Below are 15,582 nucleotides of genomic sequence, written 5' to 3'. Positions count from 1 at the left end.
TGGTAGCAGCGCGGGGTGTCGCTGTTGAGCCGCCACGGTGCCAGCGTGTCGGCGCTGGAGGCTGTGTCGCTCCTCATTGTTCCAGTAGGAAGCTCGCTGCTCGGTTTGGCCACATTCGTCTCAATGGCTGCGAGGCTGGAAGCTTGTACCAGCTGAGAAGGAGCCGCTCTGCTGCCACCGAGTATCCACCAAGGACGCGACTCCGCGTGGATTTACGAAGCCTGTGGAGAAATAGCGCTTCAACTCTTTGTGGATTTCGGACCAGCAAGAGGTAAGGAAACCCTGCCGCCGGGAACTACGAAGCTCAGCTCGAGTACCAGCCGCCTTTCTCATATTCATTGCCCAGGATAGTGTCCTGGTGTTAGACGGTCAGTTCGTTCTTTCTGAACTCAAGTCGTGGAAACCACACACAGCTTCCTCCTGTTGAGACCGAAGCTGTAAAGCTCGATATATCGGGCACGTCAACACACGCACGCACGCGCGCCCTCACTCTCTCTCCCTCCACTCTTTACGTGTGAGCCGGAATCTTTGGCCTACTGACATCCTTGCTCCAACCTAAAGGATTACTCTGCTAACCTACATTTGGCCGTGTTGTGTGTTCAGTCGTAAAACAAAAACTGTCCCAGCCAATACACTTTAAATAAACCAACATCTAAAATGCAGCCTGTGCTATAATAACGATGGCAAACCAATATGGAGGTGTAATTTTGTCATTTCTGAAAGCAAAACTTAAAGAGTGTCATATTTCAACAGATACTGTCAGGTACACTTGTTCCACTTTCGGAGATGAGTTGGCTTGTAGAATCTTCATACCATGTCAGATATAGTATAGACAGTAGTTTGAGCAAAGTTAGAGCAAAATGTAATAGTTATTTCACTGATATTGGTTGTTTCTAAAAAAAAAAAAAAAAACACTCGTTGAGCAATACGGTTTACGGATTCCACCAAGCAGCCCCTTTCAGTTATTGACCATTCAGTGACCAGTGTTACATCGTGGCCCAGAAAACCAAATTATTGCCTGCATGTAGCCGTATTTGCTTGACTGAGATTGGAGCAGACGATCCTTGCCTGCATGCACTGCTGGGCCACAGACGTTTCAGAGACATCAAGACGATATAATGCTGTGATATATATAACAGAGAAGTCGTGAGTGTGTGTTTGGGCCTAAACCTTTGCAGATATCTGTGGTGAATACCTGACCTCAGCTGCGTTGTGAATCGCGAAAAAAATGTGCAAGTTTGTCTTTAACCACCATCTCCCGTCTAGTTTTCAGAAACTCAGAAACCAGACAGAAAAAGTGATTGTCTCTGAGTTTACTTCTAGTCTGAAACTTACAAGTTTATTTATTTACTCCAGTCTGTCCACGCTCGCCACTATGCTGCTCAGATTCTAGACCTCTTGTTAGTGAAATGAGCTGATCGTTCAGCAGAACTGCGATGTAGCGCTCTCAGAACGTCTCCTATTGACAGTTGAATCGGAAGGAAAGGCCCAATGAGTTCACAGCGTCATCACTCGTCACAGGGGCAACATTGTAATTCCGTTCGCTCTACATCGCGTTAAAATCATTGCAATCAGAGTCTGTGTCTTGATCGAGCTATTCCCTTCTCCTTTTCCTTCCCTCCATGAAAGCATGGTCAATATTTCTTTTACAATGCGGTGATAACACATCAATGGTGTGCTTTCGTTTTCACACTTAACCCTGCAACCTCCCGGACAGGCGATAGTACACCTGAGGGAAACACCACCTGCAACCGAGGCACGCAGAATCGGACCAGAACACAGGTTTCTTTGATCAATCCATTGTTGCAAAAACAAATCTTTCAAGGAATTCTAGGCCAGGAATGTTGATTAAAGTACCCTTGTTAAGATTCACCTGGGTAAAACAACATAGAAAATTGTTCCTAATACTTCTAAGGAATATATCCTGGATATATTTGTATGAAAAACACACATTGTGTTAAAACTATGAAACTGACTTCCATGCATATTTTGAAAATACGTATGAAAAGCGGTGCACCTATGGTATGTGTGTTGTTACTCAGTCAGATAGCGCTGTCCCCTTTGTTTACCCTGCCTTTGTCTGCTCTCACCAAGCAGCGCTCTCACACTCTGTTTTATCTTGTGTATTTGTCCTGATTATCTTAGAAATGTAAAAACCTCCATAAGTCAGCTTGACTTAAATCGAAAAGAACTCAATCCCCACATGAGCTTAACTACCAAGTAGGCTGCTCGAGTGCATATGTGTTCTAAGTGTCCATAGTGTCCAGAAAATCTCTAATGTGTCGCAAAAGCCAATAAAGCATGAAGATCCAAACTAAGATTGTGTTATGCAATTTTAAATGTAAATCGTAATGTAATTTACTTCATGTTTTTGACACAACTCTGTAGCAGTAATGGAGTAATAAGTACAGTTTTATTAAATTGTCAGTTATCAGACCTTGTGTGATCAGAAACCTCTGAGTGCTATCCCAGGAAGATACCTCATTGTCTTTTTTTCACGTGTTAGAGGAAGAGAATTCATGGACAGCAGTCACAAGACCCCCTGTATTTGGAACGGGTGTTCACTGATGTGCACATATACACTGTTCACAAACTAAATTGAAATGCTTTAAAATGTGTAAACCGTGTTTAGTCATAGCAATTCATAAGGGGCTTTTTTTTTCCAGACAATTGGTTATTGTTTTTAAAATGTCAACCAGCAAGATGTACAACTAGAATATCTTAAGTTTCAATTTTATTCTATTTTTGTAAAATGCAGAAAAGACTGATAACTTACTTAATTTGCTATTTATCCTTTTCAAGTCTACATGTATAATAAAAAAAGCCACCACAGTTGTTGTTGTTTATAACATGTACAGTATTTTCATTGTTAATTTCCCATTAAAACAATGTAAAAAAGCCATATGATTTGTGAAGCAACTGTCAGAATTCTCGCCATAGACAAGCAGACGTTGCACCAGATTCCCAGTGCTTTTCTCTTATCAACTCTTGGGAAGTTATTTCACTAACAAAAGTTGAAAGGCTGGCAAAGAGGTCCCTCTGAGCTGAATCCCGCCACTGGAAGCTCTCACAGTAGCTTCCTTTGTGTCAGTGTGGGAAGCTCACTCTGTATTCCTCTACTGGCTCCACTCTAATGTTCAGCCACTACTGCTTCAAGCTCTCCCATCATCAAACATTCTGTTTAAAAATCTAACGAAAGTTAAGCATATTCTTATATTACTGTAATATGATGGATTGCAACTGGCAATAACACGATAGAATTAATCAGCATTTAACATTCATGCCGTGGTCAACACCGCTGTTGGCATGAGATAAATGAGGACAAATGTGAAAATAAAAGAACAAATAATTCAATATATAAATAAGTTAATGCAGAAGAAAAAAAACAAAAATGAAGAAGTTATTACATTTCTATATTTTTCATTATATTTATGGACTTATTTCCATATTGCATGCATCTTTTATTTTTTGCATTTATTGATTGTTTATATTTTATTTACTTTTGTATAATTGCATTTGCACATTTATTATTAACACATAATTATTGATCTGGACCACCCACGCATGCAATGACAGAAAAATGTAAATCAACAAATTAATGAATAAATGTGGAAATGCAATAATAGAAAATAAATAAAATGTAAAAATAATAAATGTGTAAATAAATAATTTAAACAATCTAAAAATTCCTGCAGGAATGTGGATCAATAATATAAAAATATGTTAATACTATACATTAATTTATGTTTCTATTTGTCCATGTATTTATTTATTTATTCATTGAATAATTTATTCTTTTATTTCAGCATTTATTGAATTATTTATTTCAGTGTGTCTCCAATCACTCACGCTCCTTCTGTAACTGTCGTGATAAGTGCTCCATGTGTGATTCAACACGCTGCAGAATGAGTGCTAAAGTACAGTGGATAGGAGTGAGTGACTCTCTCAGAAGAATCTCATGAAATATGACTAGAAAGCCTTGACGTATGAAATCACAGCTGAGTACAGCAGAACCTCTTGATGATGATCATTGTTGATCAGGTGAAGTGTGAAGTTTGGACAATAGAGTAGATCACAAGGACCAGCAACTTAGATAACTTGTTTACTTTTGAAGGAGGTTAATATGTTGGTATACTCTTTTTTTATTTCTCATTGGAGCTAAAAAAAAAATTGTATCCACCAAAAAAAAGCAACCAATGCACACCTTTTACCAAGTCAAAAAGTGCCAAAAGTACAAATGACTTCATTGAGTGGACAGGCAAAGGTTAAAAAATGTCCCAGGTGGAGGCGACCTGCTTTGTAAAATGATCATCGTCGCAAGTCTTCATTTTAGCTTCTGTGAAACATGGATCACCGTTGATGTTGCTTGGTTTCTTCTGTTTAGGAAATATTGCAGATGGTCAGCCATTTATGCATTGGTGTGGTGAGAGCATGCTGATAAACCCTCTCTCGGCAGAATAAGGCCAGCTCGGTTGGACAGCACGGCATGTCCTGAGTGAACACTTCCTTAACACCCCCTGCATATGAAATGAATGGCAGCTCTGAAATTAGCTGTCCCATGGTAAATGGTGAGAAACCAAAATGTCAGGCCCTTTTTGTTTTCCTGGGTTTTCAGTTTCAGCTCTTTGTTAGCAGACAGTTGTGTTGTCTACAATGCATGCATTTTCTTCCCACTCAGGACAGTAGCCTTTGGTGTTTGAATGGATTTTATATTTTCACGGAAAAGGTCAAAAGTCGCATGCAGTGAGAGTGAAAGTAATCACAGGATCTTGTCTAAGATTTGGTAATGACCGCTGATACATTACATTAACATTTTCAGTTGAAGTACTTACTGTGTGTAAAATGGAGGGGTGGGACCAAAAATAGATTATAGGAGGACACAGGAAGTGGTGGTAGGAAATGTTGCTTCTATGAAACTTCCCACTTTTATTGGATTTCTCTTATGTTTTTCTTTTTGCAGTCAAACTTGCCTGCACTGAACATGATGCTGTCTGTCTGCGTGGCCGTGTGTGGAAGCAATATTCCTCTGTTGTGATGTCATCCACTATCTAACGGGGAGGTTTATTAGGTACAGTTAGTGTAGGCTTGGTGTTGAGCATTGTTGTGTATGTGAGAGACAACGGCTACTGACTGGAAGAGATATCCTGTCCATGACTGGGGAAACAAAGTTCAAAACAACGGCATCAGATGTTGACGTTAGCAACGCAAAATCCTCAGCACCCTTTCTACTCACTGACCCCATCTCAGTCCACACCAGCACACTGTCCTGTTCTCACTCACCGTCTCACACATACACAATTTAACCATGAATTAAAATTGACAGAAAACAGTCTGACAAAGCTGAAATATACAAAGTGAAATGTTACAAACAGCCTTGGATTTCACGAATGCTTTTCTCTGGACACGTGAACATTATAAAGATACTAAGTCAATTTTGGTTCTGAAGAAGACTGAATTTGCATAGACAAATGTCAACAATAGTACAACAACAGTAAATTGAAGTATATTTAAATTGAAACAAGAGCTTCAGTGTAGGGTTCAATATTTCCCTACACAGACCTCTGCGATTTGTGAGCGCTGACACGGACCATGCTGTGGACAGTGGACTTATGGAGAACATCTGTTCTTGATTGTATTTTTATTACAAGAAACAACAGTGACTTAGACCCTGAGTCTGAGTTGAATTTATAATAATTTGATTTCATGAGGTCCGAGCGTTGTGTTTTTGAGATGCAGTCGTCTGACTTCCATCAGATCAGTGATCAACACATGATCTATCACATTGTTTTGATCTTTAACCTAACCTGTTTTTCACCCGATTGAAAGAGAATGCTTATCGATGCAACTTTAAGTTTCGAAGTGCGAAATGAGTGTATTGTGTTGTGTGTTTTAGGGAAGGACAGACTCTCGCAGTCTGTCACCATGGTGGAACCGGCTGACAGGTCATCTACGGCTGGTCAGAGGTTGAGTGCCCTTGAAAGTTATGGAGTCTCCACCCTGGAACCTGGCCTGCGTCCTCCTGTCCAGGCCCCGGGAAAAATGGTCTCCATCAGGGTTCAGATGCTGGATGATACGCAAGAAGTCTTCCAGATATCAGTAAGTAACTCTTGATCCTCTTGGGCTTTCTCGACCTCCCTGTGATCTTTGACCAGAAGGAAACAATAAATTAATGATAACCTTTCCTGTCATTACAAATTATGAACTGCACAGTTTGCATCCTTGCATGGGAACTATTCTGTGTGGATTTTTTTTTAAGGTCCAGTGGCTGTTTAAATGGTGACGTTTAAATTGACAGCTGACAGGACCATTAAAGTCAGTTCAGGCGCTGTGCCCTCTCGGTGTGCGGCCACCACAATATAAAGCATGCGGCCCACTGGTTCATTTTCTGACTGACAGCGGGCTGCTCCAATGAGTGAGATGCTCAGTTTTAATACTTGCTACACATGGTGGCTGCGATGTGACATTGACTTGACTTGGCAGCTGCAAATTTGTGACTATGGAGAAAAAAAATGATAAAGAAAGTGATGGCGACCCCAACAGTAAAAACTGTTGGAGCAGTTTTTAATATTAATTAGAAAAATTTATGGCAATACTTTCATTTACGCTTTACTTATTTTCTTTAGAGTTTATTTATAAAAAAAAAGAAAATATTTTATGATATTTAGTCGTTGTTTATTATATTTATTTTATTCAGATTTGTACTCATGATGTACAGTTTTTCCAATTTTCTCAACAGTTTGCATCAAGGGTATTTTCCTCTTTTTCTTTTTTCTGACTTGCACCCGCTTCTGTTGCTGGTTGGTTACATGACGAATATCTTTGCGCTGATCACATGGATTCATGTCATTTTGCAAGGTTTTGGTTTGTTTATATGAATGGTTATTGAACACAAATGAAATCAGTAATTCTGAAATCAGAAATCAATAACCACAGGTGGTTGATGCCTGCGGACCTCAAAAACGTTAACAATATGTGTTGTGTTCTACTCAAGTTAGTGGTCAACTAAGTGTGGTTTAGGGACCTGCCAAAAGGGCACTTCATATAACCTAGGTTATATGATGTCTTTCCATACTTATCCCTCCACCCAGCAGCCCAAAACTCATAAAAGATCTTAAAATGGAACAATGTCCTGGTGTTTCATTATGTCCTGGGAGAATATTTTGAGTCCAACCAAAGAGGTATTGAGTGTTTCCTCTCAAACTCATTTATTGACGGCGTGGACTCAGCTTACCTGCTGCCAACTTAGTGCTTCAATTTCACATCAAAGGCCTACTGACTGTCCCAAATATCTGGTTTTGAAGAAACAGACCTGGCCTCTGACTTTCAATGCGGGAAGTAAGGTGAACTGCTTCTCAAAATAAAACACCGCATTGTCCCAATCTGCATTTCTCTTGACTTTCGACTTCCCACATCCCTAACCTGTATTTACTTCAGTGGCAATGCTTCAATTTGGGTGTACAGCTTGTGGAATATGGAGAGATTTTGTTACACAAAGCAGTCATTTTGAAATGCCAAGAATGTGTGTTCTGTGGCCACATTCTGAGGCTATGTCTATCAGAGGAGACAGGTGGGTTCTGTGCGAGTAGACATGACAACTACATGAGTGGGCTAAGAAAGAGATGACAAACTATGGTGCAAAGATGGAAGAGAGAGAGAGAGAGAGAGAGAGAGAGAGAGAGAGAGAGAGAGAGAGAGAGAGAGAGAGAGAGAGAGAGAGAGAGAGAGAGAGAGAGAGAGAGAGAGAGAGAGAGAGAGAGAGAGAGAGAGAGAGAGAGAGAGAGAGAGAGAGAGAGAGAGAGAGAGAGAGAGAGAGAGAGAGAGAGAGAGTGAGAGAGAGAGTGAGAGAGAGAGTGAGAGTGAGAGTCAGTGACAGCCATACCATGGTACTGAAACCAGGTCTCCGTCTAGTCAGTTTGATTTGCTGTAAAACTCCGTGGTACGCGCTACTTTGGCTATGTAGCTGGTACAATGCAGTGGACTGACACCAGCCAGAGACATGAACGGGACTGTCTCTTTACAGATTTTAGTCAATTCGGCATGGATTATTTTTCAAACTCAAGGTCCCTAGGCCCAATCATTGGTAGTTTTGTGAGCCATGTCGTCTGCTCAGACTGTCTTCATTCTTCTGCATCACGATGTTTTTACTGGAGGGTTTGACTAAACCCATAGTCATAGAGTATCATGTCAGTATCGAGACATGAAATTTTGTCCACATCGTTCAACGCTAGTCCCAGCTACATAGCTTGCTTGACTATCTCAATTGAGATTGTTGATTTAGCCATATTAACATCTTGAATTCATATTCCTATAGTTTATATCTCGATAAAGACATGATATATGGCTGATAGAGTGGCATTGTGTTTTTCAGCTGTATTATCTGCATATCATCATGCATGAGCTGGCTTGTGGAGACATTTTAGAGACTGTTTTATTGATTCTTGTGTCAGAGTGAGGGCATTCATGGAGTCAATTGCTCAGAAATTGAGCCGGATGAGGCCCTTTAGGGGGACAGAACAGTGGTCCATTCATTGAGATAGAGAGATTTCAACAAAGAAAGTAACTTGCGTAAATAAACTTCTGTGTCCTATGGAAGTGTTCAGTTTGATTGTTGTAGTGAAAGATATATGCTGTTTTTGCTGTATTTCCGTGGGATTCACTGTTGAATTCTCTCATGGACTCTTTGCTGGTGTCATTTCCTTATTTGGCTTTGGAATGCACTGAACCGCTGGACTGAGACAAATGCTGTGTTGTGATTCGCTTGTATCTTGTATTTGCTATAAGTAGCGGTCAATGATTTGTGTAGAAACCATCAGAGAACAAAACACCACTGAACAATATGAAGAAAGGTTCAAGAGCTGTTGAATCAAAGTAGCTTAAATCATGATCAGGGTCCTCCCCAGGATTGTTTCCCAGCATTAGTGGTCTCTGTGATCAGAGGGTCGGGGCAATGATGTGCTGGATTTTAGTGACAGGGAGCACAAAAGCAAAGTGAATTGAACATCCGTCATTGTCCTCCTTCGGAGGGTTCCACTTGAGTAGAACAACGTAAGGTAAGGTAAGGTAGATTTATTGTTAATTCTGTCATATGCATTGCATATAGATGATTTAAATTGGCCCGTGAAGTGACATATACAATATTGAACTTTGTATAAAATACAACATAACGAAAACAACATGAACAACAAAAAACAAATATAAACAACAACAAAACCATAAAGTGTCGAGTTAACAATGAGAGTGCAAACAATTAAAGTTCAACTAGGAATTTGGGTGTGTGTGTATGAGCGTGCATGTGTGATTGAATAAACACATAAGTCTCTGGGATTCTAACATCTCACTGTCCATACTGTGGCACAGATAGATCAGTCAATGTGGATAGAGAGTTCAGCTTCCTGATGGCATGGTGGATGAAAGTGGTGGATCTAACATTGTTATTTATTTGTAGATCTGATCGCTGTGCACTTGCAGTCTGTAGGGTTCAGATATTTCCTGTCTTGTCTCAGACAATGAGGTTCAGTATTTTTGGATGTTTCTGTGCCAGAGTTAAGACTTAAAGAATTACCAAGAACACCAATATTGTTGTTGCTGCGCTACACAGTTACTATGCGTGTATTTTGACAAGAAGTAGATTACAGTACACTATATATGTATCTGTGACTCTGAGTAAAACATTGTTAAAAAAACACATAAAGCAAGTATTGAGAAAAAAAAGAAAAAGTATTGAAGAATGATTTAGGGCGACAGTGCCGTAAAGTACGCAAACAAGATAGACAGGATGATCCAGACTAGCAAAGTTCAAAGGTCGGCCCTACTTCTTATTATTTATTGAACTACTGAACCCTTTGATGTAGTCATGATGAAAATTCACAACAAAAATTCATGTGAAACAGATGTGAAACACAACTTGCACATAATCATGTACTATTGCATTCACCAACACGCCTCCGGAACAATGCATAAATATGCACCAGGAAATGATCATGTATAGTCTACAAATTTGGTACTGTTGAATCACAATGATTAATAATCAAAGCGAGAAACGGAAACAACCCTTTGTCACGTCACTGGAGGTTGATATATCAGTTAGCTGGATAGATCTCCAGTTCTATGAGGAGCCCTCTAACGCACTTCACTATTGGTTTATCTCTTATAAGGCGTTGCCTTTGCCCTGAAAGAGCTTTCATTCTGTTGACTCTGCATTAGAATGCAGGTAAAAAAAAGGTCCTCAGCTTCAGGATCAGAGTAGAAATGGCGACGAGTTGCATTACGGCTGGATTCTACTGCCACCAGTGAGCATGGAAACCTGTTTTTCTAAGCAAAAGATGAAGAGTGTCATCAGAAATAGGTGAAGCAAGTTTAAAGAATGAGTAGCAACCATCTGTGTTTGGCTGTTTTGCATGATTATTTTGCCCTGAAAGTTTGCCTCATGTGTTTTGAAATCATTTGCAAATGCTCACGGTTTTCTAACATGAATGAATGGCAAACATCTGTGCACGGCGCACTGGTGTTTGGTACCTCCACTAGTGTTTGACCCACTTATGTGAACCTGTTTCTCATGGCAGTATATGGAAATAAAATTCTATTTGTTTATATTTTTATTTTATACCCACTATTTGTTCTTTATGTATTATGTATTGGTTAATGTGGTGTCAAGTCCAGTAGTACACTCAGTGCTAATCTATCTTAAGTCAAACATGAATAAAACACCGTGCTTTCACATTATTCCTTGAGAAATATGAGACAGTAATGCAGTTTCATTATGTAAATATCACTATATGTATCACACAATGTTGCCACCACTCTCCTTCATTTCGCCTAAATAGCTTTTTCATGGTTCATCTTGTATTTCTGGCTGCTAAGGAGTTTTATTTTGTGATTCATGTGTGCTGTGAGGTGAACCATGTCTGAACACTGACACGCTGCTCTTGTGATAGCAGCCTTGGGCACTTAATTATAATGGTGCGCATTCAGACGGATTGGATTTCCCACAGTGCCTTGCCAGCCAGTCTGAAAACGCTTGCAGGTAGTTTATTCGGCAATCTACATTGCATGCATCTTTGAACCCTTAAGTCCTTCCACCCTCTGGCCACTGGAGGAGGTGGCTTTGACGTCTTGCTAGTAGGTTAAGCTGTTTAGCTCAATCTGAAACTGGGATTGTGATTGGCGGACAGTGTTGGTGGGAGGAGGCCGGTCCCAGCTGTCCTGCTGTTTAATCTCAGTCTTGTCATTTTCAGTCTTTCCCTTGGTGCTGCATTCAAAACATTCTGGTGCTGAATTCTAGAACAGCATTGGAAAGGCTCTTTGGTTTTGTTTTGTTTGGTGTTAAAAATCGAATCTGTCCTTTTGGGGGTAGATCTGACTTAAAGTAATTTTGTTCAATGAAGCTGAAATGAAGCTATTTTCAACCTTTTTTAAGCCATGGCACACAGAAAAAATACCGAGGCGCACCAGGTACCGCGGCCTAAGCGCTATTGTGCTTCGTCTAAAGTCCTGTTGGAAATCTCTTGAGTAGAATGTTTCTTTAATGTAGTTACTTTGTTATTAAAATAAAAATTATTAAAAAATCAATTAGGAGTCTTACTGTGTTCTTAAATTATTGGTTATCCTTGTCCACTTAGTTTTATTCAGTATTAAAAATATATGGCTCTCATGGAATTGCATTTGAAAATATGCAGGCTTTCTGGCTGTCTTACTCAAAAAGTATTAGTTATTATTGTGCATTTATACATATACTTACTTGCTATACTTGCAGGAGCTTCCTGTCATATACAGAAGCATTGTTCTTCAAGCAACATCTTTTCAATTACGGTATTATATACGCTATAATCTTATGTTATAGTCTTGTGGCATATGAAGTGCAAATGCCACTAATAAGATGAGATTGAAATAAATATTTTAGTTATTATTCATAGGCATGAATGAGTCAGTTTATTTCATTGTTACCTCAGTGGCCCATACATTGTCAGGTCATCTCACAACAAAAAACACAATGAATGGAATAGAACACCAGGGACACTGAAATTGCACGTCACGCAGTGTTCAACATTTTTACTGGCTGCTCCTTTTGGGGGAGCTTGCTGACCATCAATGCCCAACTGTCTATGTCAGAAGGCAAATATTTTCAGATCACATTCCTGCCTCATCTGTTTGGGCTCTAAAAGGTTTCTGCTATGGAATCTGAAGAGCTTGAAGGTGTTTTTCTTCCTGACTTCTGGCCATCTCAACCCTTGCAGCTCTTATCTTCAGCCATCCATCTGTGTCCTATCCTACTTGCTTTAGACAAAGTTATGGGAACCAGACCACGGTTTGAGTGTTTGTGCTACTTTGCTTGCTGCAGAAGGCTTGTCGTAAGTGGATGCTTAATGAAGGAATCACAATGTGACCTGTGAAGCCGTGTCTTGAAATACACAGGGCCATGTTATTTGATGTTATTTTGATGACCATGGGAGTTATGAAAATTATGGCATGCTCCTGACTAAGGTGAGAACACAGTGCAATGAGGTTCTGTTCAGTGTCGCCCAAGACTTAATGTCCGGTTTCTAGAAACATGTATTGTATTCTGATTGCACATGTCGTACCACCGCAGCCTTTTATAGCCAACATCAAAATCTTGAGAGAATATGGTTCAATGTTGACGTTTCATATATGTTGTTAATACTCCTTTAATGCACTTACCATAGTGTGAGGTAGAAATGAGTGCCCTCTGACCTTTTGTGGAGACCTTTATGTTTTGCCCTGTGAAAACACTGTTCCCACAAAGTGGTTGTGTTTGTGTTTTTTGGAACCTGATAGGAGCAGAAAATGAGAGGTGCGCCTTATGCTGCATGGCTGTGTAAAGCAGCACTTCAACTCAGATGATCTATCTATGACATGATGTCATTACCACAGCAAGGTTTCTCCAAAACTGACAATTCCGCGGTTGACCGGGAAGCAAGGAAGCAGGCACTTCTCTAATCTAATCTGCATTCCCCAGTTTTCTTCGTTGTCTTGTGTAAAAAAGTGAAGTGCTGCAAAACATTGCACTGTGACTGCAGCACTGCAGAGTTGCTGGGTCAATATCCAGCAGAGGAGTGGTCCATATTACCAATTTCCATCTGGATTGTTCCTTTTCAACTGTGATATTTAGGGATGTCCCAATACCACTATTTGCCAACGGAGTACAAATACTGACATTTGAGTACCATTTAATTTTTTTTTCAGCACATTTTGCCCGAACAAATTTGACCTCTGACTCTGATTTTGTTGACCTCAGACTTCTCACATTGTAGCTTTTGCCTTACCTGCCATTATCACCCCAACTCCTACGTTTTTCCAATCTTTTATGATGACAAGAAGTCTCTCTCATCCACTTTCTTCATCCTCTTCCGCTTCCCTGAGCCAAGATTATACAGACTCCTGATCTGACTCAAATCTTGACTGGTTTTCACCACACTGACATCTGCGGACAGTCTATACGGCTTCCATCTGTTCCTTCCTCATCTTCTGTCACCTTCAGTCAGACACCACTTGAATTTATTCGATGAAGTTGTTTTTGCTCAATATTGGTCGGTCAATGTTGTGTCAATGTCAGTAAACGTTGATGTTTACTGTGGGACAAATTGACCAGAAGGGCGCAGATGGACACATGGCAGCCAGATGGAGACAGATTTGGCTTACACCTTCACTGCTCTAATTCCTCTCTGCCTTATATATATGCTGTATATATCCAGTCCCTCCTTATTACACTTGGTGGCGAATCGCTGTTTTCAAAATTAGTATCAAATGTATTCTTCAACACATAAAAGAAGATATGCTTCAGAGGAAGCAGTACACTAACAGATGTATTGTGCCTATGCTTTGCAGCTAAGATTAATAGGTAATTAGGTAGCAAAGAAGCAACAAAACTCCAAAGGTTATGGACAGATTTTGGTGAAAACTGTCTTGCTTTTGTGTGCCTTGTCTAGGAATTCTTTTGGCTTTACTAACGCTTTAAAGATTTCCCCTTTATTTCTATTACTCAGGGTCATATGACTGGCTTTGTTTTAAAATGAACAATCCTGACTTCACCAAATACAATAAACCTCTCGCGTGACAAAGTGGATTCACCAACATTTTGAAGTTTTTTTTTGCAGCAGCTGCTGCTGCTGCTGCCACGGAGTGTGTTGGCTACTCCCACCTGCTGTTTGATTCTACACATTGCACTCAAAATATAGTTGTCTCGAATTACATGTAGGGCTGTAATTTAAAAATCAGTAATCACACACATCCTGACTTGTATAAAAGTGGAACCAATCAATAGAATACAAAAACTGTGGCACTAATGTAGATGATATATGACAACTTTCCTCAGTAAGTAGTGTGTAGACTTCCCCAATCACCCCAGATGATGTATCCCTTACCTTCACCCAAATTATTCCATCAGACACAAATCACTTCAAACTGCTCTCAACTCGAGTGTAAGTCGAATGTTGGTATAAAAAAGAAGAAAGAAATATTGTAGAGCTTTCGTGACTGTAAAGCATTATGTGAATCAGGGATCTTCAACATGGGCTTCAAATGGCCGGTGTGGTCTGGTTTTTTCTCCAACCAGTCAAACTCACATAGTTGAACCTTTTGTGTGCCTGATGGGTTGGAACAAAATCCTGCACCACCACGGCCCTTTGAAGGCCATGTTTTGAAGGCCGTGTTGAAGGTCTCTGATCTAAATGATAGCAAATAGTCACACACTAGGACTAAAATGTAGTCTTTGCCTCAGGCTTGAATTGTGGACCTCCGCTAAAGTAATATGTCATGAATTCATGATTTTTTTCAGGGATTTCTAGGGATTTGTGGCATTCAGGAAAGGGTGCCATTTTGCTTTATTATTATTGTTGTCTTTTAATTGTAACATTAAACAAAACATTTATTAAGAAAATTAATGGATTTAAAAGTGTGACCAAACTATTGACAGTTATTATATCTCACTTGAACAAAATGCTCAAGGTGTAATTTTCTTGAGCATCATCCCAACCTATATTGCCCCTTGTCTTGTACACTTCACATTTTTGTCCCGCTATTTTCAACATGCTGTGGGTTGTCTGCTCTGGCACTTTTATTTTGCACCTCAGTGCAACTGGGCACGTTCAAAGCACTTGCGCAGTAATTATCAGAGCCACTTGTCAGTTTCTTCTTATGCTGCTTGGTCTGTGCTTGCGTGTGCCTGTCTGAAATTTGTGAGCCTGATGAACCTCACTTGTGTTGAAAGTATAATTGTTGGACTACGCCACTTCAAATAGACTGACAGGGTGGCAAGGGGAAAATGTTCCAGTACTTATTTTGGGTTGGAGACCATGTCTGTCTGCAATAGACACATGCTTGCTGTCAATGAAATCCAGAATTTTTTAAATCATAGTTGTCACTTAAATGCATAGGACCGTCCCACAGGCAACCACAGACATGTCTCTGCTGTGCTTTGGGGATATTTCTGAATATAGTCATCTCGGGCTGAATCCAAACTTTGAACCCACTTGAAAGCGGAGCAAAGGGATATTTATGCGTTTTAAAGTTGATTTTTATACTGTCTCATCTCAGACATCTGCTACAACGTAATGTAAAATGAGCATT

General features: G+C 39.9%; 1 protein-coding gene across 1 annotated transcript in view; it reads left to right on the top strand.

Moving 5' to 3' along the window:
- The first annotated feature begins 92 nt into the window (after window positions 1-92).
- LOC128752934 (FERM, ARHGEF and pleckstrin domain-containing protein 1-like) overlaps window positions 93-15,582 on the top strand; it is a 36,947-nt gene continuing 21,457 nt past the window's right edge. The window contains exons 1-2 of the mRNA XM_053854745.1: window positions 93-271; window positions 5,894-6,096. Coding sequence (XP_053710720.1) covers window positions 5,923-6,096 — 174 coding nt within the window. The 5' untranslated portion in view covers window positions 93-271; window positions 5,894-5,922. The remainder of the gene's footprint in view (window positions 272-5,893; window positions 6,097-15,582) is intronic.

This window comes from Synchiropus splendidus, chromosome 1, assembly GCF_027744825.2.
Source record: "Synchiropus splendidus isolate RoL2022-P1 chromosome 1, RoL_Sspl_1.0, whole genome shotgun sequence".
Classification (NCBI taxonomy): domain Eukaryota; kingdom Metazoa; phylum Chordata; class Actinopteri; order Syngnathiformes; family Callionymidae; genus Synchiropus; species Synchiropus splendidus.
Note: the sequence above shows the minus strand (reverse complement) of the source record. Positions and strands in the feature narration are given on the sequence as shown.